The 27,038-nt window shown below is 45.8% G+C and overlaps 1 protein-coding gene across 2 annotated transcripts in view; it reads right to left on the bottom strand.

The window, feature by feature from the left end:
• Nucleotides 1–21,186, bottom strand: part of AMN1 (antagonist of mitotic exit network 1 homolog) — a 625,623-nt gene extending 604,437 nt beyond the window's left edge. For both annotated transcript variants that reach the window (XM_030215496.1, XM_030215495.1), the window contains exon 1: nt 21,023–21,186. In XM_030215496.1, coding sequence (XP_030071356.1) covers nt 21,023–21,057 — 35 coding nt within the window. In that variant the 5' untranslated portion in view covers nt 21,058–21,186. The remainder of the gene's footprint in view (nt 1–21,022) is intronic.
• Between the last annotated feature and the right edge of the window lie 5,852 nt (nt 21,187–27,038).

Raw genomic sequence — 27,038 nt, forward strand, 5'->3', positions numbered from 1 at the left:
CGCCGCCCAATGTCGTAGCCAAAGAGTGCGGCGAGCCGCCACTGCTACAGCCATTTGTTTAGCCGAAGCTCTGACCATATCATAAAGGGCGTCAGCCAAAAAGGACAAGGCCGACTCCATCCGCGGAGCCACTTCAGATAAGGTTTCCGCTCCATCACCGGGCTGTTTCACTGCCTGCTGTAACCAAGCCAGGCAGGCTCTAGCAGCATAACAAATGCATGCAGACGCCCAAACAGTGAGACCTGCCAAATCAAAGGACCACTTCAGAGCTGAATCAAGCCTGCGGTCTTGAATATCCTTCAGGGCAACACCTCCTTCAACAGGGAGGGTAGTTCTCTTTGTCACAGCCGTGACCAGGGCACCCACTTTAAGCATTGCAAAGCGAGCCAAATGTTCCTCACTCAGAGGGTATAATTGCCCCATAGCCCTGGCAACCTTCAAAGGTCCCTCGGGGTCAGCCCACTGAGCCGAAATAAACTCTTGGATGGAGTCATGCAAAGGAAAGGCTCGAGCAGGCTTTCTAGTACTAGCCATCCTTGGATTAACAGAGGAGGTTGTGCCACTCCCAGGATCTTCAATCGAGAGGGCTTGTAAGGCATCTGAAATAAGTGCTGGCAGCTCCTCGTGGTGGAAAATCCTCACCGCAGATGGATCATCAAGCTCCTGTGGCAATTCTGCACCCAACTCTGGCTCCTGAGCCCAAGAAGTTCTGCCAGACCCCTCAGAATCCTCATGGCCCGACCACGGGGGGGGGCCCACACTCAGAAGGGGAATTAGCCCTTCTGTGTTTATCAGGATAAGAAACAGGCAAAGCCAACTCCAAAAGGCCAGGATCCACTGGGTGGGCAGGCAGAGGGTCCGAAGATCCCTATGGAAGAGCTCTTTTAAGCATATACACCCTATGCAGCATTAAAACAAAATCAGGGGAGAAAACCGCTCCCTGACCGCCCGGATCCTGCCCAGGGCTATCAGCTCTATTATTAGCCTCACTCAGAGGACCCCCCCCCCCCGGATTCAGGGCTCTCCGTCGCAACGGAGGCTGCGCCATGTGGAAAATCCAAAATGGCGTCCGCTGCCAGCTCAGAGCGCAACAGATCGCCGCTCGCCATGCTCGGGCCGGCTCTACCGTCTGTACAGCACGAATTACAGAGCCCCGCTGCTGATTTGCGCTTGCCACATTTAGAACAGCGCTTTACAACCTCCGCAGCCATCGCCGAAAACGGCGGTAAAATTAAAAAATGGCGGTTCGCGCCAAAAACGTCCCGATCGCGGGCCCACCCCAGAGGAGTCAGAAAACACTCTTACCTCACTAGACCGAGTATCACAGCTCCGGTCCTGCAGAAGAATCTCAAGAAAAAAAAAACTCTTTTCTAAGATTGCTGCGCTAAAGCGCGACGCGACTTTAATTATGTATTTATTTATTTATTTATTTTAACACTGTGAGGAAAGCAGAGGCAAAAGAGGTAAATAAAAACACTCCAGAGGCTCAGATAAGTGGGAAAGGCAGGGAAAGGCGAACCAATGTGCCTGCATCCACTGAGTGGGAAAGGACAGGGAAAAGCAAGCTAATATGTCCACATCCACGGGGGCATGGGTAAGGCAGGGAAAGGGCTGACCTATGTGCGTTCAAAGTGAAACTGCTATAGCCTCTAACACCCCGGCTAACAACTGGCAAGCCAGGAGCCACCCCCAGGCAGATTTTTGATGGAGCTCGAAGAAGCTGCAGCCACCCTGCTTGGGGAGATAGAGAATACTGGAGAGGCAGTGGAGCTAGCTGGCCATGAGGCACTGTGAAAAGTTGAGTGCTCTCTATCTCCCCCTGCTGGTTGATGGACACAACCCATATGTAATGGCTTCATCTGCTTGATGACGAGGAAGGTACTGCTGCCAAAGTTGTTATACCCACTCCAGGCAATGCCTATTTGGATTAAGAGACAAGATGACAGGTCTTTTAGATCAATTATTCAATCTTTTATATGGAGACAAAAGAGGGCACGAATAGGACACTATGTGTTGACACGTAACAAGGAGAAGGGAGGGCTTAATCTGCCAGACATTCGTCTGTATAACGTGGCAGCGTTAATGCGCCTTATCTTTGAGGGAACGGGGGGACAGGCAAAATTTACGCCAGCCCACTGGTGGGAGGAGTGGTGCTCCCCATACACATTTATAAACTTATTGCACTTGCCCCCGGGGATGGGCACAGTAGCAAATAGGCAGTATAGCTTTCTGACACTGCTCCGCTCTGCTTGGAAATGGTGGAAAAGTAAACAAGGAAAAAACCTGGTGGCGTCACCATTTTTGAGGATGGTGGGTTTGGTAGACTTCCAGGCGGGAATTGGACCTTCAATATTTAGAAGATGGGCAAGGAGTGGGTGCTTGACATGGGGAGACTTGGTATCTCCAGATGGTCATAATTTCTTATCCTTCGCACAGGTGAAGGAGAGCTGGGGGGTCGCCAATAATCACATGTTACAATTCATGCAAGCCCGGCACTACTGGCAGATGATGTGGGGGAAATATGGAGATCAACGGACATGGTACTCTGGATAGGATGATGTTGAGTTTGCCCCTGGAGGGAAACAAGCTATCTACTTGGTACAAGATGGTGAAAATGGCCATACCAGAGGCAAAAGAGGAAGGGGTGGTCTCCAAATGGAACAAGGAATTGGGAACGCAATATGTTCAGGCACAATTCAATGCTCTATTTGTGACATTAGCTGAAATGGTTAAGTCTGCAGATTGGCAGGAAACCCAGTTTAAAGTGCTACATAGGGCCTATATCACTAGAGAGAGAGGGAAAACCACGAAGCTGTGGGATTCAGATAGCTGCACCAAATGCCAAGCAAATGTGGGTACTTTCCTACACACCATTTTGGAATGCCCCAAATTGACTCTGTGGAATGAGATTTTTCAAATACAGGCTAAGGTGCTCCAGACCACAGTAGAGTGGACTTATCAAACAATATTGCTGGGGGACCAGGAAGACCTGACTAAGCAGGGGCTCTCCCAGCCACAAAGGAGATTTTTGTACATGACCACGTTAGCAGCTAAAAAGGTTATATTGCAGTTCTGGACAAGTGTGGAATCGGTACCATATGGATGCTGGTTGACAAGAGTATCAGAATTGGCAAAATATGAAATCGCAATGTACAAGGACTCCCTGAATATAAAAAACAGGCAATGTGCGCAACTATGGCAACAACTTGAAGAACATGTTTCTTATACTGCTCCCGAAGAGGACTAATTTCTATGCAGACAGATAGGGGGGGAGGAAGGGTAGGGGGGATTAGGTTGGTGTTAGTTCCCATTTGAGTGGTATAGGTCACGTGGAAATTGAGGGGAGATGTAATTGAAAATATCAGTGCGATCATGTGTGAGGAGGTCGAAATATACTTTTGTGATCAGAGTATAACTGTTGACTATGATAATGGTGCCTTGTATACAAGAGAGTAGAATGTAAGCATGTATTGCACTGATGCCAATAAAGATAATTAATAAGCAAAATCCCAATAATTAATAATATGAAGTAAGTGTATTAAATTAATGCGAATCTGAAAAAGAGAAGTTATAAAGTTTCTTATGTTATGACAAACATACAACTACACCTGCACAGTACAGAATCCTATAGCCGAAACATGCTAATGCGCAGCATCAATAAGGTACTTACAGAATATTTAACCAATGTCATTAGTGTAGAAGCACGCTAGTAGACTAACAGATTCATATAGCATAGAAAAAATGAATTATACACTTTAAACTTCAGCAGAAATGGAAAGAAAATGACACAATATAGAAAAATGCATGTTGAAGTATATGACGTTGCGATAGCAACGTCCTCAACTATGTTCCTATTTCTAGGGCCTTATATGCCAGCGATGAAAAACCAACCCTACTTTTTTAAGGGGTTTGAAACATGTTCTTTCTAATGAAAATGATTAAAAAGAGTTTCCAGAAGGTCTTTTTTTGTAAAAGTGGGCTAAAAATACCCTATTTTTGGCGTTTTTGCAAAAAATCATCAACTTTACACTCAATTTGTGAACTAATGGAACATATTAGGAGAATGAAATTTTATACTCGAAAACCTTGTGTTGATAAGTTGTTGTGTGCAAAGTTTCACATTTATCACACCTTTAATTCCAGAGATATAAAAAGCCAAACTTTACAATTTTTTCATGCCGCAAATTTTTCGGACCTAGTTTGCTCCAAGTTTTCTTCATGGAAATCGCTCATCAAGATTTTTTTTATTATTTTGTTTAATAGAGCGCAAAACCTTGTACAAGATGGCCAAGTTTTGTTTCTCTCAACAAAATATTGCCTGAGATACAGTGTCTCAAAGTTGCCGAAATCTCGGAGTCATACCATAGAAGGCTGCAGTATGGGGTCAAACAGATCACTATATCTCAGCAAGTATTGCATCGGTGAACATAAAACTTTACCAATGTTCATTGGGGACATGTATGAATGTTCACAGAAAATTTCATCGAAATCCGTGATGGTCGCACAGGGACCACCAGACCACTTGACATGGAATGACCTAATAACGAAGGCTAAAAGAGAAAATTAAGAGAAACTTGCCGCACGGGCTAAAACTCACAGTAAAGTGAAGATACTTACTTGTAGCAGGTATTCTCCGAGGACAGCAGGCTGATTGTTCTCACATGTGGATCGGCGTCCACGGCGGCCCCAGGAACGGAGATTTTCCAGTAAATTTTTTTTTAAACTCTGCGACAGCCAGTAGGGTACGGGACGGACGTATTGCGCATGCGCGGCCACCTTCCCGCACGCGTCCGTTCCCGCCTCAGTTAAATGAAAAGCAAATAAAGAATAAAACAACAACTCCAAAGGGGAGGTGGGCAGGTTGGTGAAAACAATCAGCCTGCTGTCCTCGGAGAATACCTGCTACAGGTAAGTATCTTCGCTTTCTCCGAAGACAAGCAGGCTGCTTGTTCTCACATGTGGGGTATCCCTAGCCCCCAGGCTCACTCAAAACAAGAAAGAGGGTCAATTGGGCCTCGCAACGGCGAGGACATAACAAAGATTGACCTACGAAGAAACAAGTAACTGAGAGTGCAGCCTGAAACAGAATAAAAATGGGCCTAGGGGGGTGGAGTTAGATTCTAGACCCCAAACAGATTCTGCAGCACCGACTGCCCAAACTGACTGTCGCGTCGGGAATCCTGCTGAAGGCAGTAATGAGAGGTGAATGTGTGGACTGATGACCACGTCGCAGCCTTGCAAATCTCTTCAATAGTAGCTGACTTCAAGTGGGCCAATGACGCCGCCATGGCTCTAACATTATGAGCCTTGACATGACCCTCAACAGTCAGCCCAGCCTGGGCATAAGTGACGGAAATGCAATCTGCTAGCCAATTGGAAATGGTGCATTTCCCAACAGCAACTCCCCTTCTGTTGGGAACTAAAGAAACAAACATTTGGGCGGACTGTCTGAAGGGGCTGTGTCCGTTCCACATAGAAGGCCAATGCTCTATTGCAGTCCAATGTATGTAACTGACGATCAGTAGGGCGGGTATGAGGACGGGGAAAAAATGTTGGCAAGACAATTGACTGGTTCAGATGGAACTCCGACACCACCTTCGGCAAGAACTTAGGGTGCGTACGGAGGACTACTCTGTTATGATGAAATTTAGTATAAGGAGCATGGGCTACTAAGGCTTGAAGCTCACTGACCCTACGAGCTGAAGTAACAGCCACCAAGAAAATGACCTTCCAGGTCTAGATGGCAGGAATCCAGTGGCTCAAAAGGAGCTTTCATCAGCTGGGTGAGGATGACGTTGAGATCCCATGACACTGGTGGAGGTTTGACAGGGGGCTTTGATAAAAGCAAACCTCTCATGAAGCGAACAACTAAAGGCTGTCCAGAGATAGGCTTACCCTCTACACGATAATGGAAAGCACTAATTGCACTAAGATGAACTCTTATGGAGTTGGTCTTCAGACCAGACTCTGACAAGTGTAGAAGGTATTCAAGAAGGGTCTGTGATGGACAAGAGCGAGGATCTAGGGCCTTGCTGTCACACCAGACGGCAAACCTCCTCCATTTAAAAGAATAACACCTCTTCGTGGAATTTTTCCTGGAAGCAAGCAAGACTCTAAGGAGGCGAAGTCTACGCTCTCAACATCCAGGCCGTGAGAGCCAGAGACTGGAGGTTGGGATGCAGAAGCGCCCCTTTGTTCTGAGTGATGAGGGTTGGAAAACACTCCAATCTCCACAGTTCTTCTGAGGACAACTCCAGAAGAAAAGGAACCAAATCTGACGCGGCCAAAAGGGCACAATCAGAATCATGGTTCTGCGGTCTTGCTGCAGTTTCAGCAAAGTCTTTCCCACCAGAGGTATGGGAGGATATGCATATAGAAGGCCCTTCCCCCAATGAAGGAGAAAGGCATCTGACGCTAGCCTGTAGTGGGCCTTGAGTCTGGAACAGAACTGAGGGACCTTGTGATTGATCTGAGTGGCAAAAAGATCCACCGAGGGGGTGCCCCACTCCCGGAAGATCTTGTGTACCACACCCGAGTTGAGCGACCACTCGTGAGGTTGCATTATCCTGCTCAATCTGTCGGCCAGACTGTTGTTTACGCCTGCCAGATATGTGGCCTGGAGAAACATGCTGTGACGGCAAGCCCAAAGCCACATCTGGACGGATTCCCGACACAGGGGGCGAGATCCGGTGCCCCCCAGCTTGTTGATGTAATACATGGCAACCTGGTTGTCTGTCTGAATTTGAATAATTTGATTGGACAGCTGATCCCTGAAAGCCTTTAGAGCGTTCCAGATTGCTCGCAGCTCCAGGAGAATGATCTGAAGACCTGATTCCTGGAGGGACCAAGCTTCCTGAGTGTGGAGCCCATCTACATGAGCCCCCCACCCCATGAGAAATGCATCCATGGTCAGCACTTTTTGAGGCTGAGCAATTTGGAAGGGACATCCCAAGGTCAAATTGGATCGAATTGTCCACCACTGAAGGGAACTGTGAAAATCGGTGGACAGTTGGATTACATCCTCTAGATTCCTCGCAGCTTGACACCACTGGGAAGCTAGGGTCCATTAAGCAGATCTCATGTGAAGGCGTGCCATGGGCGTCACATGAACTGTGGAGGCCATATGGCCTAGCAGTCTCAACATCTGCCGAGCTGTAATCTGCTGAGAGGCTCTGGCCATTGAAATGAGAGACAGAAGGTTGTCTGTTCTCATCTCGGGAAGATACTACTACTACTACTTAACATTTCTAGAGCGCTACTAGGGTTACGCAGCGCTGTACAAAATAAACAAAGAAGGACGGTCCCTGCTCAAAGGAGCTTACAATCTAAAGAACGAAATGTCAAGATAGGCCCGAGCTGTCTGAGAGTCCAGCAGAGCTCCCATGAATTCTAGTTGTTGAACTGGAAGAAGGTGGGACTTTGGGTAATTGATGACAAACCCTAGCTCCAAGAGTCGAATAGTCACTTGAATGGACTGTAGAGCTCCTGCCTCTGAGGTGTTCTTCACCAGCCAATCGTCAAACATAAGGGAACACATGTACTCCCAGTCTGCGTAGCGACGCTGCGACTACTGCCAGGCATTTTGTAAAAACCCTGGGTGCAGATGCGAGGCCAAAGGGTAGCACACAATACTGGAAGTGCTGTGTTCCCAGACGGAACCGAAGATACTTCCTGTGGGCTAGAAGTATCTGGATGTGTATTTAAGCATCCTTTAAGTCCAGAGAGCATAGCCAATCATTTTTCTGAATCGTGGGAAAAAGGGTGCTCAGGGAAACCATCCTGAACTTTTCTCTGACCAGATTTTTGTTCAGGGCCCTTAGGTCTAGGATGGGACGCATCCCCCCTGTTTTCTTTTGCACAAGAAAGTACCTGGAATAGAATCCCAGCCCTTCTTGCCCTGGTGGAACGGGCTTGATCGCATTGGCGCTGAGAAGGGTGGAGAGTTCCTCTGCAAGTACCTGCCTGTGCTGGAAGCTGAAGGACTGAGCTCCCGGTGGACAATTTGGAGGTCTGGAGATCAAATTGAGGGAGTACCCTAACTGGACTATTTGAAGAACCCACCGGTTGGAGGTTATGAGAGGCCACCTTTGGTGAAAAAATTTTACCTCCCCCCGACCGGCAGATCGTCCGGCACAGGTACTTTTATATTTCAATGTTTTTATTGAAAACAGTACAAAAGATATGGCACAGGTACTTTTATAGTGGCTATGCTCAACTGGAGCCAGTCAAAAGCCCGTCCCTTGCTTTTGCTGGGGAGCTGCAGGGGCCTATCTGGGCGCACACTGTTGACGTGAACAAGCGCGCTGGGTTTGAGTCTGAGAAGGCTGTCGGGAAGGTGGATTGTACCTACGCCTATTGTAAGCGTAGGGAGCACTCCTCCTTCCCCTGAAAAAACATCTATCTGTTGAGGTAGATACTGAAGGCGCCCGGTGGGATAGTTTGTCGAGGGCGGGTTCTGACTGGTGGAGCTGCTCTACCACCTGCTCGACCTTCTCACCAAAAATATTATCCCCCTGGCAAGGAACATCCGCAAGCCGCTGCTGGGTCCAATTATCCAGGTCAGAGGCACGCAGCCAGGAGAGTCTGAACATCACTATACCTTGAGCAGCGGATCTGGATGCAACATCAAAAGTGTCATAAGCACCCCTGGACAGGAATTTACGACACATCTTCAGCTGCCTGACCACCTCCTGAAATGGCCTGGCATGCTCCGGAGGGAGCTTATCCACCAAGTGCGCCAGTTGCTTAACATTGTTCCGCATGTTAATGCTCGTGTAAAGCTGGTAGAACTGAATTTTGGACACGAGCATAGAGGACTGGTAGGCCTTCCTCCCAAAAGAGTCTAAGTACACCTGTTCATACCCAATTCAACAAATGAGGATGACTTTTATTCTCTGCAATAATTGCGGTACTTTAGTTTCAAGGCCAATCATCTGGAGACTTAAAGCTTGCCCTATCTGTCTTCAACTATCTAGTTTTAAACAAGAGCTCAGTAAAGTAATGTAAGAATTGGATACAATTAAAGCAGCTTCTAGGACTGCACAGAGAAATAGCTTCTCACCATTCCCTCAAAGAATAAAACCACATAAGAACAGATGGTTCACAGTAGGCTAAGGCAGACTTCGTCATGTGACACAGATGCATCCACCCGCACAAGTGTTGCCACTAAAGAATTCTTTTCCTCCTTTACAGCACTGTAATGCTCCTGAAAATAGAACTGAAGCAGAGGAAAAAGCAATAAAGTTGGAACAAAAAGACATGAAGGTACCCAAAGTGAAAAGACACCCCCAAATCACTAATATTAAAACACATACCAAGAAATATAGGTGGAAAGCAATGGCCACAAATGCTCGTAGTCTAAGCAATAAAGTTCATGACCTTCAAGCCCTGATGTTGGAGGCAGACTTAGATGTTGTTGCAATCACAGAGACATGGCTCAACAGTTCCCACGAATGGGATGCAAGCATACCAGGCTATAATCTATTTAGGAAGGATAGAGAGGGTCGTAAAGGTGGAGAAGTAGCTCTGTATGTGAAGAATGATATCATAGCGACTGAAATGACAGGGACCTGGGGAAAAGAAGAAGCAATATGGATCACCTTAAAAAGAGAGGATAGAACTTCTGTCCACGTGGGTGTTGTCTACAGACCCCACACACAATTAGAGGAACTAGATAAAGATCTGATTGCAGATATTCAAAAATTAGGAAAGAAAAAAGAGGTTCTGTTGATGGGAGATTTCAATCTGCCGGATGTAGTTTGGAAGGTTCCGTCTGCCAAATCAGAAAGAAGTAGAGAGATCGTAGATGCTTTCCAAAGTGCTCTGCTCAGACAGATGGTGATGGAACCCACGAGGGAGGGAGCGATGCTGGATCTGGTGCTCACAAATGGGGATAGTGTGTCAAATGTTCGAGTGTGTGCACATCTGGGAAACAGTGACCATCAAACGGTTTGGTCTGATATAACAGCTGAAGTGGAGGGCGGCCACTCTAAACTCAAAGTCCTGGATTTCAAGCGTGCTGACTTTAGTAAAATGGGGGAATACCTGAGGAAGGAGATGATGGGCTGGGAGGACGAACAGGAAGTGGAAGGGCAGTGGTCCAGGCTGAAAGAAGCAATAAATAGGGCCACAGACCTTTATGTAAGGAGAGTAAATAAAAGCAAGAGGAAAAGGAAACCAATATGGTTCTCCAAGCAAGTGGCTGAGAAAATAAAGGCTAAAGAGTTGGCGTTCCAGAAATATAGAAAATCTCAAGAAGAGGAACACGGGGAGGAATACCGGATGAAACTGAAAGAAGCCAAGCGAGAGGTACGTCTGGTGAAGGCGCAAGCGGAAGAACAAATGGCTAGAAATGTAAGGAGGGGCGACAAAAATTTCTTCAGGTATATTAGTGAAAGAAGAAGGACTAAAAAGGGAATTGTGAGACTAAAAGATACAGCGAACCGCTATGTAGATAATGATGAAGAAAAAGCCAATTTACTAAATAGATACTTTTGTTCGGTTTTCACTGAAGAAAATCCTGGAGAAGGACCGCGAGGGACTGGCAAAAGTACACCTGACAATGGAATGGATATAGCACCGTTCACGGAAGAGAGTGTGTATCAACAACTTGGAAAGCTAAAGGTGGACAAAGCCATGGGACCGGACGGGATCCACCCCAGAATATTGAGGGAGCTCAGAGAGGTCCTGGCGGGTCCTCTTAAAGATTTGTTTAATAAATCCTTGGAGACTGGAGAGGTTCCGAGGGACTGGAGAACGGCGGAGGTGGTACCTCTTCACAAAAGTGGTGATAGGGAAGAAGCTGGAAACTACAGGCCGGTAAGCCTCACTTCGGTTATTGGAAAAGTAATGGAAGCCATGCTGAAGGAAAGGATTTCCTAGAAGCCAACAAGCTGCAAGATCCGAGACAACATGGTTTTACCAGAGGGAAATCGTGCCAAACGAATCTCATTGAATTCTTTGATTGGGTAACTGGAGAATTGAATCATCGACGTGCTATAGACGTAATCTACTTAGATTTTAGCAAAGATTTTGACACGGTTCCTCACAGGAGGCTCTTAAATAAACTAGATGGGCTGAAGATAGGTCCCGAAGTGGTGAACTGGATTAGGAACTGGTTGACGGACAGACGACAGAGGGTGGTGGTAAATGGAGTTCGCTCGGAGGAGGGAAAGGTGAGTAGCGGAGTGCCTCAGGGATCGGTGCTGGGGCCCATTCTGTTCAATATATTTGTGAGTGACATTGCCAAAGGGTTAGAAGGTAAAGTTTGCCTATTTGCGGATGATACTAAGATTTGCAACAGAGTGGACGCTCGGGAGGGAGTGGAAAGCATGAAAAGGGATCAGAGGAAGCTAGAAGAATGGTCTGAGGTTTGGCAATTAAAATTCAATGCGAAGAAATGCAAAGTGATGCATTTAGGGAGTAGAAACCCACGAGAGACGTATGTGTTAGGCGGGGAGAGTCTGATAGGTACTGAGGGGGAGAGGGATCTTGGGGTGATAGTATCCGAGGATCTGAAGGCGATGAAACAGTGTGACAAGGCGGTGGCCGTAGCGAGAAGGTTGCTAGGCTGTATAGAGAGAGGTGTGATCAGCAGAAGAAAGGAAGTGTTGATGCCCCTGTACAAGTCGTTGGTGAGGCCCCTCCTGGAGTATTGTGTTCAGTTTTGGAGGCCATACCTTGCGAAGGATGTTAAAAAAATGGAAGCGGTGCAAAGAAAAGCTACGAGAATGGTATGGGATTTGTGTTCCAAGACGTATGACCAAAGACTTGCTGACCTGAACATGTATACCCTGGAGGAAAGGAGGAACAGGGGTGATATGATACAGACGTTCAAATAGTTGAAAGGTATTAATCTGCAAAAAAATCTTTTCCGGAGATGGGAAGGCGGTAGAACGAGAGGACATGAAATGAGATTGAAGGGGGGCAGACTCAAAAAAGATGTCAGGAAGTATTTTTTCACGGAGAGGGTGGTGGATGCTTGGAATGCCCTCCCGCGGAAGGTGGTGGAGATGAAAACGGTAACGGAATTCAAACATGCGTGGGATATGCATAAAGGAATCCTGTGCAGCAGGAATGGATCCTCAGAAGCTTAGCTGAAATTGGGTGGTGGAGCAAGTGGGGGGAAGAGGGGTTGGTGGTTGGGAGGCTAGGATAGGGGAGGGCAGACTTATACGGTCTGTACCAGAGCCGGTGATGGGAGACGGGACTGGTGGTTGGGAGGCGGGAAATACTGCTGGGCAGACTTATACGGTCTGTGCCCTGAAAAAGACAGGTACAAATTCAAGATATGAGTTTATCTTGGGCAGACTAGATGGACCATGCAGGTCTTTTTCTGCCGTCATCTACTATGTTACTATGAGTCTAAAGTCCTAGCTTCTTGCCCCAGGGGTGCCGAGGCAAAATCTCTAGTACTTCTGGCTCTCTTGAGAGCGGAATCCACAACCGCAGAGTCGTGAGGTAACTGCGACCTCATCAACTCAGGTTCTTCATTGATTCAATACTGGGACTCCGCTTTCTTGGGGATGGTGGGATTAGATAACGGTTTCATCCAATTCCTCAGCAATGTCTCCTTAAGGACATTATGCAGAGGGGCAGTGGATGACTCCTTAGGTGGCGAAGGATAGTCAAGGATTTCGAGCATCTCAGTCCTGGGCTCATCCTCAGTTACCACCGGGAAGGGAATGCCCACAGACATTTCCCAGACAAATGACGAGAAGGAGAGACTCTTCGGCGGAGAAAGCTTCCTCTCAGGTGAAGGAGTGGGATCAGAGGGAAGACCACAAGACTCCTCGGAAGAGAAATATCTGGGATCTTCCCCTTCATCCCAGGAGGCATCCTCCTCGGTATCGGACAAGAGTTCTCGAATTGCAGTCCAAAACCAGGCCCATCTCGACGCCGAGGAATCATGTCCCCTATGGTGATGACGAGAAGTCGACTCCCATGCCGGCGGCGATGAAGCTCCCTCCAACGACGTCGACAGGGAGTCGACCTGGGTGGCAGCCGAGGCTGATGCCACAAGCGGTATCGGCGTCAGGGACCTCACCACGGGCACGGAGCCAGCTGCCGCTTCCATTGACAGTACCGAGGACGCAAGCACCCCCGGTACCGGAGGAGACTGATGCAGCAGCCCTTCCAGAAGGCATGGAAGAATGGCTCGAATGCTCTCCTCCAGAGTCGCTGTCGAGGAAGGCTGTGGGGCCAGTCCCGGAGTCGAAGCCAGAATCTGTGAAGGCCTGGGAGGCGGTACTGGGCTGTCCAGAGATCGACACACCGACACCTCTTGTATGGAGGGTGAGCACTCCTCCCAGCGTCGAGGCATTCCAGGTGCCAAATCCTTCGACGTCCCAGAGCTCCCGGTACCGTGTCTCGAAGGAGACCGGTGCCGATGCTTCTTCGCCTTTGCTCGAAACACGTCACCGGTACTCCTCAGTACCGACGAGGAGGTCGTGGAATCCACATGCCTCCTTGGTGTCGGGTCTGACATCGGTTGGCCCCAGTGGGCCTGCACAGCAGGAGCCTTCGAGACAGGTGGAGACCCACTCGATGGCTCATTACTCCCAGCTAAAGGTGAAGTTCAGACAGCCATTACCTGCACTACCTATGTCGATGCCATCCCCGGTACCGATGTCGACGCCGAGAAATCAGTCAGAGCTCCGAAAAGACGGTCCCAAAGAGCTCTTCTGAACGCCTGTGTCTGTTTCTTCAAACTCAGACACACTTGCAAGCGTCTGGGCGATGGTCGGGCCCAAGGCACTGGATGCACCAGGAGTGTGGGTCAGTGCCCGAGATCACTGCTGGCACCAAGCACACTTCTTGAAGCCGCTGGGAAGCTTCGATGACATCAACGGAAAAAATCACAGCGGCGAAATCAAACGGCTTGATTGTGCCAACCAAGGGCACAAAAAAGGAGTACCGCGGATGTGCGGCCAAAGAAGGCCACAACGGAAACAAAAGAAAACTTACCAGGAACAAAACTAAGAAAAATGAGGGTTTACTTTTTTTTTTTTCACTGGAAAGAAAAAGACAAAAAAGGCGACGAAAAACAAAAAGAAAGCGATAAACACAAGCGAAAGACGCCTAAGTTTTTCCTGGGACCTGAGGGAGAGAGACCGACATGCAGCCACTCTCTACCATGGAAAAGAAAAAACTGAGGCGGGAACGGACGTGCGCGGGTGGGAAGAAGGCTGCGCATGCGCAGTACGTCCGTCCCGCAACCTAATGGCTGTCACAGAGGTTTTTTTAGATTTTGCTGGAAAATCTCCATTCCTGGGGCCGCCGTATACGCCGACCCACATGTGAGAACAAGCAGCCTGCTTGTCCTCGGAGAATAACCTTTTCAGGTACATCAGAAGCAGAAAGCCTATGAGCGAATCCGTGGGACCGCTAGATCATGAAGGAGCAAAAGGGGCACTCATGGAGAACAAGGTCACAGTGGAGAAACTGAATGAATTCTTTGCTTAAGTGTTTACGGAAGAAGATGTAAGAGATCTGCCTGTACTGGAAATGGTTTTCAAGGGTGATGATGTGGTACTCAAAGAACTCAAGCATGAAATTGCTGATCTGCTGTTAGTAATATGTAACCTGTCGTTAAAATCGTCTGTAGTACCTGAAGATTGGAGGGTGGCCAATGTGATGCCAATTTTTAAAAAGGGTTCTAGGGGTGATCCGGGAAATTCAGTAAGCCTGATGTCGGTGCTAGGCAAAACCGTGGAAACTATTATAAAGAATAAAATTATAGAATATGTACACAAACATGCTTTAATGGGACAAAGTCAGCTTGGGTTCAGCTGAGGGAAGTATTGCCTCACCAATTTGCTTCATTTCTTTGAAGGCGTATTCTCCCTGTCTCATCAGCTCGTAACCTTGGGGTCATCTTCGACTCCTCTCTCTCCTTCTCTGCTCACATTCAACAGATTGCCAAAACCTGTCATTTCTTTCTCTATAACATCAGCAAAATCCGTCCCTTCATCTCTCAGCACTCTACCAGAACCCTCATCCACACACTTGTCACCTCTCGCCTAGACTATTGCAACCTACTTCTCACCAGCTTCCCACTTAGCCATCTCTCTCCTCTTCAATCAGTCCAAAACTCTGCTGCACGACTCATTTTCCACCAAAATCGCTATGCTCATATTAGCCCTCTCCTCAAGTCACTTCACTGGCTCCCTATCTGTTTCTGCATTCAATTCAAACTTCTCTTCTCTTACTGATCTATAAGTGTATTCACTCTGCTGCTCCCCAGTACCTCTCCACTCTTGTCTCTCCCTACACCCCCCCTCGGGCACTCCGTTCTGTTGACAAATCTATCGTCTGACCCCTTCTCCTCTACTGCTAATTCCAGACTCCGTTCCTACTATTTCGCTGCACCACACACCTGGAATAGACTTCCTGAACATGTATGTCTAGCCCCGTCTTTGGCCGTTTTCAAGTCCAAGCTAAAAGCCCACCACTTTGATGCCGCTTTTGATTCCTAACCACTGCTCACTTGCCTGTACCTTTTATCTCCTCCTCTTTAATTCCCCTTACCCCTTAGTTGTTCTGTCTATTACCTGTGTTACTTAGATTGTGAGCTCTTTGAGCAGGGACTGTCTTTATGTGTATGGTGTACAGCGCTGTGTATGCCTTGTAGCGCTATAGAAGTGTTAAGTAGTAGTAGTAGAAGCAGTGTATCTAGATTTTCAGAAAGCTTTTGATAAAGTTCCTGTAGTCCCACCCCACGCCTGAGTGTGATGTATGATAAAAGCAGGATTCTGGTAGCCTGATGTTGGTAGTCGTGACAGCTGTCCAGAAACCCGGCACTCAGGAATGGGAATAGGACAACAAAAACTAACCTTGTCTCCCACTCCAGGAGTGGGAGAGGAATATAAACTAATTTCAGGATTTTACCCTTAAGAAACACAATCTCACAATATAGAGTTGGTTATAACCAATAATTTAATTTAAACACCCTGAATATTTTAACACAACAACGAATAAGTAAAACAATTCCCATGTGTCTTTTGTTTAATGTACTATTTCAACTCATTTAAAATGTATACCATCTTGTTCAACTTTCTTTTTCTTTACTTTCACAGGATACTCTTCTCCAATTCCCTCCTCTCCCGAAATCAGATACATATCCCTTTCTCTTTATTCTGTACCCCTTCAGAACGAGAAAACTGTTCAGAAATTCTTTTCAAGAATTTTCTACATTTATAAGAATTTTGATTCTTTGTGTGATATTTTTGTCTTTCAGAACTCTTCTACCTACATCCCCCGGATTCAGGTATTACTTCTTTTATTTTATTCCCTTCTTTCAATGTCCCAGCTCTCAATATTGTGCAGTCACTCTTACGGTTCATTAGAATGGATGCTTGTCTTTCTTGCATGGGGGCCCGTGCTCTCTCGGAATGTCCTGCTCTTCCGGCTTGTCTTCTCCCTACACCTCACTGAAATAACTAAAAGGGAGGCAAAACCCTTTGTTCCTTGCATAATAGGATGGCTTCAACTTAGTGACATTAACTCTTTTAAATATCAATACTAAGGGCATTCAATAACTTAAATCAAAAATAAATGTATTCTCCTATTCTTTTGAATCTAAACTGGGGGGGTTCCCCTAACCTATGGAAGGAGTGATCCAGAAATTTGCAGGAACCCACTCAAACAGGTAACCCTCAGCAACCACTCTCACTATTTATTCTGTCTTTCCATTTTTTTCTACTTAGTCTATTCAATACCCATTCAGGGCTTTAATACAGCCTAGCTAATGAACTATCTGTATACCCTTTCACTCTTCATTAAACTATTGGACAGCTCCCAGTTCCTATCTACCTCACACCCAACCCGAGATATTTATTCTCAACAGCAAGCATTAACTCACAACTCTCCCCAAATCCACTCTCAACTCTTTTACTCCTCACACTTTCCCAATCCTTTCACTGTATCTATTACCCTTTTTCTCCTCTATCATTACCAGCCTCGCCAACACACATCCTCACCTTTCCACAGCCCAACTCCTTCTGCCAACTGCCAGCTACTCCGTTTCCTAGGATACGGAGTTTCGGCTGGGGTTCCGAGGACCCCCCAGCCAATCACCTGCTCTTCCAAGATTCCAATTTTCTCTTGCTGACCAACGGAGTGTTGGTTAGCGCTGCTAAATCTCCATTTTTTTCTATATTTTTCCATAGAAACCAATGGAGAATCTGTATTTTGTTAAAAAATTAACCCTTCCAAAGGAGTGGAGGAGTGAGTTAGAGGTATATGCTGAAACGGAGGACATTTACAGCAGAATCCGAATCGGCGGAACCACTCCTAAACACCTATGAGAAATCAACTTGAATACCATCTGGAAGGCGCTTCGGGACCTATTGGTGGCAGTAAATAATTTTGTTTCAGATATAATTTTATTAGAGAGTTACATGGATAATTCAACTGAACCCTTTGAGAGTAAAAAAATTGATATAACAAATGATTCTACATGAGCAAGAAGTGGTTATGATAACAGACCAGAAATTTTGAATAATAAAATGATTATTATTATAGATGATTAATATCGATATTATTGTTTTTTCCCAGAGTTCCGGGTATGACTCCTAAAGTTTTCCTCAGAAATATTTCCTCAAATTATTGCTTTAAAAGGAGTGAAGCCTGTGAAAACTGGGATTACTTTAATCAGTGGGATTTGAATTAGAGACTTAAGTACATAAGTACATAAGTACATAAGTAGTGCCATACTGGGAAAGACCAAAGGTCCATCTAGCCCAGCATCCTGTCACCGACAGTGGCCAATCCAGGTCAAGGGCACCTGGCACGCTCCCCAAACGTAAAAACATTCCAGACAAGTTATACCTAAAAATGAGGAATTTTTCCAGTCCATTTAATAGCGGTCTATGGACTTGTCCTTTAGGAATCTATCTAACCCCTTTTTAAACTCCGTCAAGCTAACCGCCCGTACCACGTTCTCCGGCAATGAATTCCAGAGTCTAATTACACGTTGGGTGAAGAAAAATTTTCTCCGATTCGTTTTAAATTTACCACACTGTAGCTTCAACTCATGCCCTCTAGTCCTAGTATTTTTGGATAGCGTGAACAGTCGCTTCACATCCACCCGATCCATTCCACTCATTATTTTATACACTTCTATCATATCTCCCCTCAGCCGTCTCTTCTCCAAGCTGAAAAGCCCTAGCCTTCTCAGCCTCTCTTCATAGGAAAGTCGTCCCATCCCCACTATCATTTTCGTCGCCCTTCGCTGTACCTTTTCCAATTCTACTATATCTTTTTTGAGATACGGAGACCAGTACTGAACACAATACTCCAGGTGCGGTCGCACCATGGAGCGATACAACGGCATTATAACATCCGCACACCTGGACTCCATACCCTTCTTAATAACACCCAACATTCTATTCGCTTTCCTAGCCGCAGCAGCACACTGAGCAGAAGGTTTCAGCGTATCATCGACGACGACACCCAGATCCCTTTCTTGATCCGTAACTCCTAACGCGGAACCTTGCAAGACGTAGCTATAATTCGGGTTCCTCTTACCCACATGCATCACTTTGCACTTGTCAACATTGAACTTCATCTGCCACTTGCACGCCCATTCTCCCAGTCTCGCAAGGTCCTCCTGTAATCGTTCACATTCCTCCTGCGACTTGACGACCCTGAATAATTTTGTGTCATCGGCTAATAGGTTGAGCATTGGGAAGGTTTTCTTCGGCACTATTCTATATCAGTGCCAGAGATTTGAGCATCTGGGCCTTATAGGCTGATGCTCAAAACTCCAGCACTGTATGGAACAGCCACAATGTCAAAAATACCACCATAACAGCACTGAAAAATAACTTCCTAATGCTCAACACTAATAGTATGCAAATGATATGTGCACTGTTAGCATAGAGCAGGGGTAGGCAACTCCGGTCCTCAAGAGCCGCAGGCAGGTCAGGTTTTCAGGATTTCCATGCAGGAGATAGATTTGCAAGCACTGCCTCCATGGTATGCAAATCTATCTCCTGCATATTCATTGTGGATATCCTGAAAACCTGACCTGCGGCTCTCAAGGACCAGAGTTGCCTACCCCTGGCATAGAAGTTAACAGGGGGGAATTGTGCCTGGGGCATGCACACAAGAGCTGTGCGGTAAGCTCTTCTGCTCATGCCCAGTCAAACAGGGGAAGAGGCAGTGCAGCCACAGAGCTTCAGTTCAAACATTAAACTTTTGAGATTCTTTTATAGAGATCCTAGCCATGCAGTCAAGCCCTTGTAATGCAAAGCTCCCTTCTTTATCCCAAGTTTTTAAAAAGGAGCAACTGTAAATAGGGCCCCTAAGAGAGAACTGGGCTGCTGGAGCCACAGCCCCGTCCCATTCAGGCCACTGCCAACACTGCTCCCCACCCCCATTACCTTCCTGTATCTTGTTCCTCCCTTGGTCTGTCACTCTCTTGCTCCTATGTGCAGGAACCTGGGTAATCGCACTAACGCAATCATCTGGGTCCTGACCAGTGTTGCCAGGTGGGCGGTTTTACCGCCCAACTGGGCGGTTTTCCGCGACCCGCCGCGGGAAATTTTTGCCCGCGGCGGGTTGCGGTTTTTTGGGCTGCTTTTTGGGCTTCAGGGCGGTTTTTTGGGCGGCTTTTTCGGCCGCGGGGGGCGGGGTTAGTGACGTTTTTGGGCGGGGTTACTGACGTTTTGGGCAGGGTTAGTGATGTGGGAGGCGGGGCCGATGACGTGGGAGGCGGGGCCAATGACGGGGAGGTGGGGCCAATGACGGGGAGGCGGGGCCAATGACGGCGGGGTTGATGACGGCGGGGGCGGAGGTGATGACGCGGGGGTGGGGGTGTCAGGGGCGGGGGTTGAGTTTGGGCGGGTTTTGGGCGGTTTTTGTGCTGGATTGGGTGGGAAAAAAATTTTCCACCTGGCAACACTGGTCCTGACACACAGGAGTAGGAGAGAGACAGACCAAGGGAGCAGAACCTGGGCTTGGGCAAGCTCTCTCTCTCTCTCTCTGTCTCCTCCCCCCACTCTTTCGGGAGCCCAGATCTCTCCTACCTCTACTTAGGAAAAAAAGGCAGGAGAGTTGAATCTGTACCAGAGGAAATCTGACACATTTCTCTCCAAATGTGCAGATTTCAAGCAAGAGAATGGTGGGAATCCTCTCTTCAAAAACCTTAACACCTGCTCTGAGCTGGCATTTGGTTTTCTGCAGTAAGGGCGCCCTTCAAAAATTACCTTATTTAAATACATTAGCATGCTATTTGCACTGATCGTTGGCAGCAGAGCTCTTTTTCCCACAATAAGGGCTTCTGAAAATTGAGCACTGGTTACTGCATGTGCTAGTCGGGTGCTAATGACCTCTAGTGACCACGTTTGATTCTGAGCATCAGGGCCTTAGTGCCCAACTTCTATGTGCATAAAATTTGCATAGAATTACCTTTCTGCATGGTGTGGTTTATGAAACAACACAAAAGAAAGTGGAAATTGTGAACCCCTTTTATTTTTTGCGGTGGTTTATGAAAGCCATGAAGTAGAGATGAATTAGAAGGCTGAGTGTGTAAAACGTTTACACACTCAGCCTTCTAATCCATCTCTACTTCATGGCTTTCATCATCAACCCCTCAGTTCTGGTTTTACACCAGGGCCTACATGAACTTGTAGCCTTGGTATCATTAAATACTGAGGAAATCCGCTAGTTGGGATATACAAAAAAACAAACACCAATGTCGGCCTAGTTCCTTTAATTTTTAACATCGCTTCCATCCAATAGCAGGTACAATACTTTACAATCATGAACTTAGTGGCGGTATTACAATATTTGGGGGGTGGGAGGGATCTCCTACCACTATGAGCGGTAAACACTCCTAAAGTGTAGCAAAAATGTACATACATTGCACATAAAGCTCCCGTTTCCACTCTCCCTGCGTATAAATGGGTAAGGATTGACAGCAGCTGACTCACAGACTCCCCACTAAAAATAGCTTCAAGATTACACTGTCCAAACCTATACCGTCTTATATAATTAGGGTAATGATAAAGGGACTTACAGGTTTAGTAGATTGTCAACGCTACGGCAGCTCATTTGAACGTTTGTGGTACAGATTCGGCCACCTGCTCTACAAAGAATTGATTTGGAAGTATTTTATTGTTGTTTTTTTATATACACCTTTCACACAACACAGATAACTCGAGATTCTCTTCGGTTTCAAACAGTAATGCACTCCACTTCCGAAAGTCTGGTTTTACTTTTTTTTTTTTAAGGATAAGTCAGTAGTTTTATGGTTATATAAGCAAAACAGAAAGGGATCACCATACATTCCTCCTTAATTCGGAAAGGCGCTCATAGCAACCCACATTGCATTGTGGGGATCGTAGTCCCCTAATTCAAAACAAGAACTTGTTTTGCCACATCGGGTTCCCCCAAAGAATGTTTGATTAAGATAGGAGGCGGCATGACGTCAAAAGTAGACGTCAAGTAGGTTAATCTCTGTTTCCGATCCTCCGCACAGCTGTCTTCCACATACACTCAAAATAAAGCAAACAAACCTAGGAGCAGCTGCATCTACGTTGTCGTTCTTGTTGGTAGCATTTTTTTTTATCTCACTTATATTGCAAACATGCCAGCTTGTACAGCATACGGATGTACAAGAGGAAGTATAATAACAGAATAGTTTTTCATAGGTAGAGTAGTAATTATACTTTGTAATCCTACTATTGTGTAAGCCGCATTGAACTTGCTATGAGTGGGAAATTGCAGGGTACAAATGTAACAAATAAATAAATAAATTTGTTATATAAATCGTAGTTAGTGTGTCATTTGGAGTGGCTGATTATAGGGATACCCTAGTGTTATATTTGTGCAGAAATTTATTTTTCTCCTGGTAAAGGGCCACTAAAACAGACATCATGTTATGAGAATCGGGTGCCAAATATTCAGAGTTTCAATCTGTTTAGGACTAGATTTTATATCACGGGAAAATAATGCCTCCAGAAAGAATTATAATTTTGTAGTGAATACTCAGAAAGCAGACTTTAAACCTATAACTCTAGTACTGTGACCTTAATTTAGTGCAGTTGAACCAGGCCCACCCAGTGGAAGCACACCTATGATGTGGCTGGCAGGGATTCTCAAACCCCACCAGCCAAAAACTCCCAACAACTGTCCCTCCTGCATTCAGTACCTTGTAAATAGCAGATCTTCGCCTGCAGCGACTGATACATACTATTCGCACCAGCCCCACAGCCTTCCCTCTGATATATTCCCTCCTATGCGGAAACAGGAAGTTGCATCAGAGGGAAGACTGTGGGGCCAACATGAGCAGTGTGTATTAGTTACTGCTCGCTGCCAGTGAAAATCTGCTATTTAAAAGGTATTCAGGGAGGGGGATGTTTAACAGATCATATGGCATGCAGGTGAGAGAGGGAGAGACCAAATCACTTGTGGGACAGGGCGGAGTTCTTCTGCCCACCCATCTTGGGCCCAGGCCCACCCAAAATTGGGTGTCTGGCTACGCCCCTGATGTTGAACAGAAGCAACTTATAGCTGGTTAACTTAGAAAAGAGGACCAAAATTTATTCTGTGAGAGCTCAAGACAGAACCGTCAATTAGAATTTTAACATTTAATAAAAAACAAGAAAACTTTATTAGCTAGGCTCCATACTCTTTTCCCCATAGTTTTAAAACTTTAAGTTTTTGCCACATCTTAGGGATTAAAAGGTTAATTGTAGAATATTGATAACACGGTTAGAATTTTAAAATTTTAATAAATCAAGCAAAATTTATTAAGTAGTCTCCATACCCTTTTCCCCATAGTTTTGAAACTTGAAGATTCTGCCACAGCTTAAAGATTAGGGTTTATGCCGCAGCTTAGGGTTTAAAAGAGGAATTGTAGGATATTGATAAACACAGATAGAATTTTAAAACTAAAAAAAAAAAAACAATAAAACTTTATTAGCTAATCTCCATACCCTTTCCCCCATAGTTTTAAAACTTGAAGTTTCTGCCACAGCATAAAAGTATTATTATTATTACATTTGTACCCCGCGCTTTCCCACACAATGCAGGCTCAATGCAGCTTACGTGAAGGGGCATAATCGAACGCGAACGCCTATCTCCATGGGCGTTTATGTCCAAAAACGGGTACGTGAAGAGGCGGGACAGACCGTATTTTCGAAAAAATGGACGTTTTTCAGCTGGGCGTTTGGTTTTTGCTTTTGGTCGTGGGAGGGGCCACAATTCGTAGTACACTTGCCCCCCTGACATGCCAGGACACCAACTGGGCACCCTAGAGGTGAGTGCGGTGGACTTCAGACAACGCTCCCACATGCATAGCTCCCTTACCATGGGTGCTGAGCCCCCAACCCCCCTCCCCCAAAACCCACACCCACAAATGTACAACACTACCATAGCTCTTAGGGGTGAAGGGAGCACCTACATGTGGGTACAGTGGGTTTTGGAGGCCTCCCATTTACCAGCACAAGTGTTACAGGTAGGGGGGATGGGCCTGGGTCCACCTGGCTGAAGTGCACTGCAGTACCCACTAAAAGTGCTCCAGGGACCTGCATACACGCAGGCCTCTAGGACTTGTTGCTGCTATATAACATTGGCACACCAGTTGACACCTGAAGACTAATCTCTCCGAAAATGTCCTTTATTGGAATAAGCACGCTTACTCACAGTTAACTGCAGATCAGAGGTTGTGCCCCACTGGCAACGAGTCTCCTGGTACTGAGATTAGCAGTAGGTCAGAGCTGGCAGAATGGTGTACAATGCCCTCTTTCAGCCACATTCAAGGTAAGAACTAAATTCTGTAACGTGGCTAACGTGAAAGGGATCTAAAACTGGCTTACAAAAATGGCCACTACCTCATGGACTACCGGAAACAAAACAGGGCACACTCTGACCCAGTAAGCAGGGGGAAAAGCACCATGGGAGTAGAGCCTACCAACTACCAACATCGTGAGCATTTAACACAAGCTAGTGGAATCACGGAGCCCAATACCCTACACCCACGACAATGCATTGCTGATGTGACTCTGCAGTGTGCATAACAGAAAAGGTGTCACACTCACCCGAGAGCCACATCAGAACCAGGAAAAGGCTGTCACAGGATAGAACACATTCTGCTGTCATGGAGGTGGGTACGGCATTTGAGGCTGGCATACAGGCTGGAAAAAAAGTTTTTTAAGTGGGTTTTTTTTGGTGGGAGGGGGTTAGTGACCACTGGGGGAGTCCGGGGAGGTCATCCCCGATTCCCTCCAGTGGTCATCTGGTCAGTTGGGGCACTTTTTTGGGACTTGTTCGTGAAAAAAAAGGGTCCAAAAAAAGTGACCCAAAATCGCGGTAAAAATGCCTTTTTTTCGATTATCAGCTAAAGACGCCCATCTCTCCTCAGCCGATAACCACACCCCAGTTCCGCCTTCACCACGCCTCCGACACCCCCCCCCCCCCCCCGTCAACTTTACCCGTTTCCGCGACGGACTGCAGTTGGAAACGCCCAAAATCGGCTTTCGATTATACCGATTTGGGCGCCCACGGGAGAAAGACACCCATCTCCCGATTTGGGTCGCAATATAGGCGTTTTTCTCTTTCGATTATAAGCAGGATAGTAATTTGAAATACAAAGTTAATAGAATTGTAATAAAACAGTAGCAAAACAATGTAAAGTTGGGCTTAGTAGTGTATAATAAGTTGAGCTAGATAATATATGACTAGGATAAAAGAGGGTAGACAGGATAGGATAGTGTAATTTGGGAGAAAGGGTAAGGAGGGATAAAATTAAGGAGAGATGGAAAGAGAAGGATGGGAGGTTGGTATTTAAGTCAGAACAGAATTGGGTGTGGAAGTTGGTGAGATTAGGTTGGGGCATTTGGGTAGGCTTGCTTAAAGAGATGAGCTTTCAGCATTTTTCTAAAGGGCAATAAGTCGTTTATTAATCGGATTGGTCTGGGTATAGCGTTCCAAAGTTGGCTGCCCAAAAAGGAGAAACTGGATGCGTAGTAGGTCTTGTACTTAATTCCTCTACAATTGGGAAGGTGTAGGATAAGATAAATTCGTGAAGAAATAGATCTGTTTCTAGCAGGGAGGTTGATCAATTCATTCATGTAGCCAGGGGATTCGCCGTGGATGATCTTGTGGGTCATTGTGTTGATCTTAAAATTTATTCTTTCTTTGATGGGGAGCCAGTGAAGCTTCGCTCGAAGAGGTGATGCACTTTCAAATTTTGATTTGCCAAAAATAAGTCTGGCAGCCGTGTTTTGGGCAGTTTGGAGTCTCTTCAGTATTTGGGTTTTGCATCCTAAAAAGACACTGTTGCAGTAGTCGGCGTGGGTAATAACAGTAGACTGTATCAGGTTCCGGAAAGTGTTGAGTGGGAGATAAGGCTTCACTCGTTTCAATATCCACATCATATTAAACATTTTCTTCGTGGTGAGCTTAGTGTGGTTATCAAAAGATAAATGGCTGTCTATCGTTACTCCCAGTATCTTTAAGTTGTCAGATGTGGGGAGTTTGACATCAGGGGTGTTGAGAGTAGTCAGGAGATAGGGGGAGTATTGGGAAGAGAGAACCAGGCACTGCGTTTTTTCTTTATTTAATTTCATTTTAAAAGCATTAGCCCAGGAGGTTAGAGTGGTAATGGCAGTATTGATTTTGTCTTGGATTTCAGATAGATTGAATTTAAAGGGGATATATATGGTGACGTCATCGGCATAAATGAAAGGATTTAGACCATGTTTGGTTAGTATTCTGGCCAAGGGGACCATCATAAGGTTGAAAAGTATCGGGGAGAGTGGAGATCCCTGTGGTACTCCACCATTCTGATGACCATGGGGATGATAGATTTGTAGCTCCTTTGACTTGATAGGATCTGGTAGTAATGAAGTTAGTAATCCAGTTGATAATATTTCCACCGATCCCAAGTTTGTCCAAGAGTTTGGTAAGGATTGAATGGTCAACCATGTCAAAAGCGCTGGATAAGTCAAATTGTAAGAGGATGATGTTGTATCCGTTTGCTATTTCAAGTTTGAATTTAGATATTAAGGTTAAAAGAACCGTTTCAGTGCTGTGGGCAGGTCAGAAGCCCGACTGGGACTCGTGGAGGATGGAGAATTTCTGAATATATTCATTAAGTTGTGAGGTCACTCTGTTTTCCAATAATTTGGTGATTAGAGGTATGGATGCAATTGGACGGTAGTTGGTAATGTCATTCACAGGTTTCTTTGTATTCTTTGGGATAGGTGTTAGTAATATGTTACCGTGCTTGGTGGGGAAAGAGCCTTTTTGAAGTAAAAAGTTTAAGTGGGAGGTGAGATCGGAGATAAAGCATGAAGGGGCGCTTTTCAGAAGGTAGTTGGGGCAGGGGTCAAAGTGGCATTGTGATCTAGAGAGTTTTGATATGGTTATGATGACTTCTTCAGTAGTAAGTGGGGTAAAATTAGTCCAGTAACGGTTAACAGGTGTTTCATCAGTTTCAGGGTCCAGTACGTCAAGGAAGGTGTCAATAGTGGAGTTATCTTTAGAGATTGAGTTACAAAGATTAGTTACTTTTTCTCTGAAGTATTTTGCCAATTGATCTGCAGAAGGACGATTTAAAGGTGATAATGTCACTGGATCTGTGTTTAAGAGGTTTTTTATAAGTTGGAATTGTTTCTTCATGTCTGTGCCAAACGTTGAGATTTTTTGTGTATAATAGGTTCTTTTAGCATGTTTGATGGCGTATTTATAGTTTCTTTGTGATTGTTTCCACGTGATAAAGGCAAGATTATCTCTGGACTTGCTCCATGCTTTTTCCAGTTTCCTGGTTTGAGATTTAAAATTTCTCAGCAAATCGTTAAACCATGGCGATGGGTTTCGTTTACGTGTAGTCATGGGTCGTAGAGGTGCACCTATTATCCCAACGTGTAAGAAAGAGATCTGAATTAGGTTGGATTGACCAATAGTTCACATAGATATTTTGCCAGAATTTGACATTATCGATCCGTCCTCTGGTAAGGATGGTGGTAGGGATGTGAGATGTGGGCTGACCTTTTCTGCACCATTGCAAGGTGAGGGATGATTTGTAG

The sequence above is a fragment of the Microcaecilia unicolor genome, chromosome 9 (assembly GCF_901765095.1).
Source record: "Microcaecilia unicolor chromosome 9, aMicUni1.1, whole genome shotgun sequence".
Lineage (NCBI taxonomy): Eukaryota > Metazoa > Chordata > Amphibia > Gymnophiona > Siphonopidae > Microcaecilia > Microcaecilia unicolor.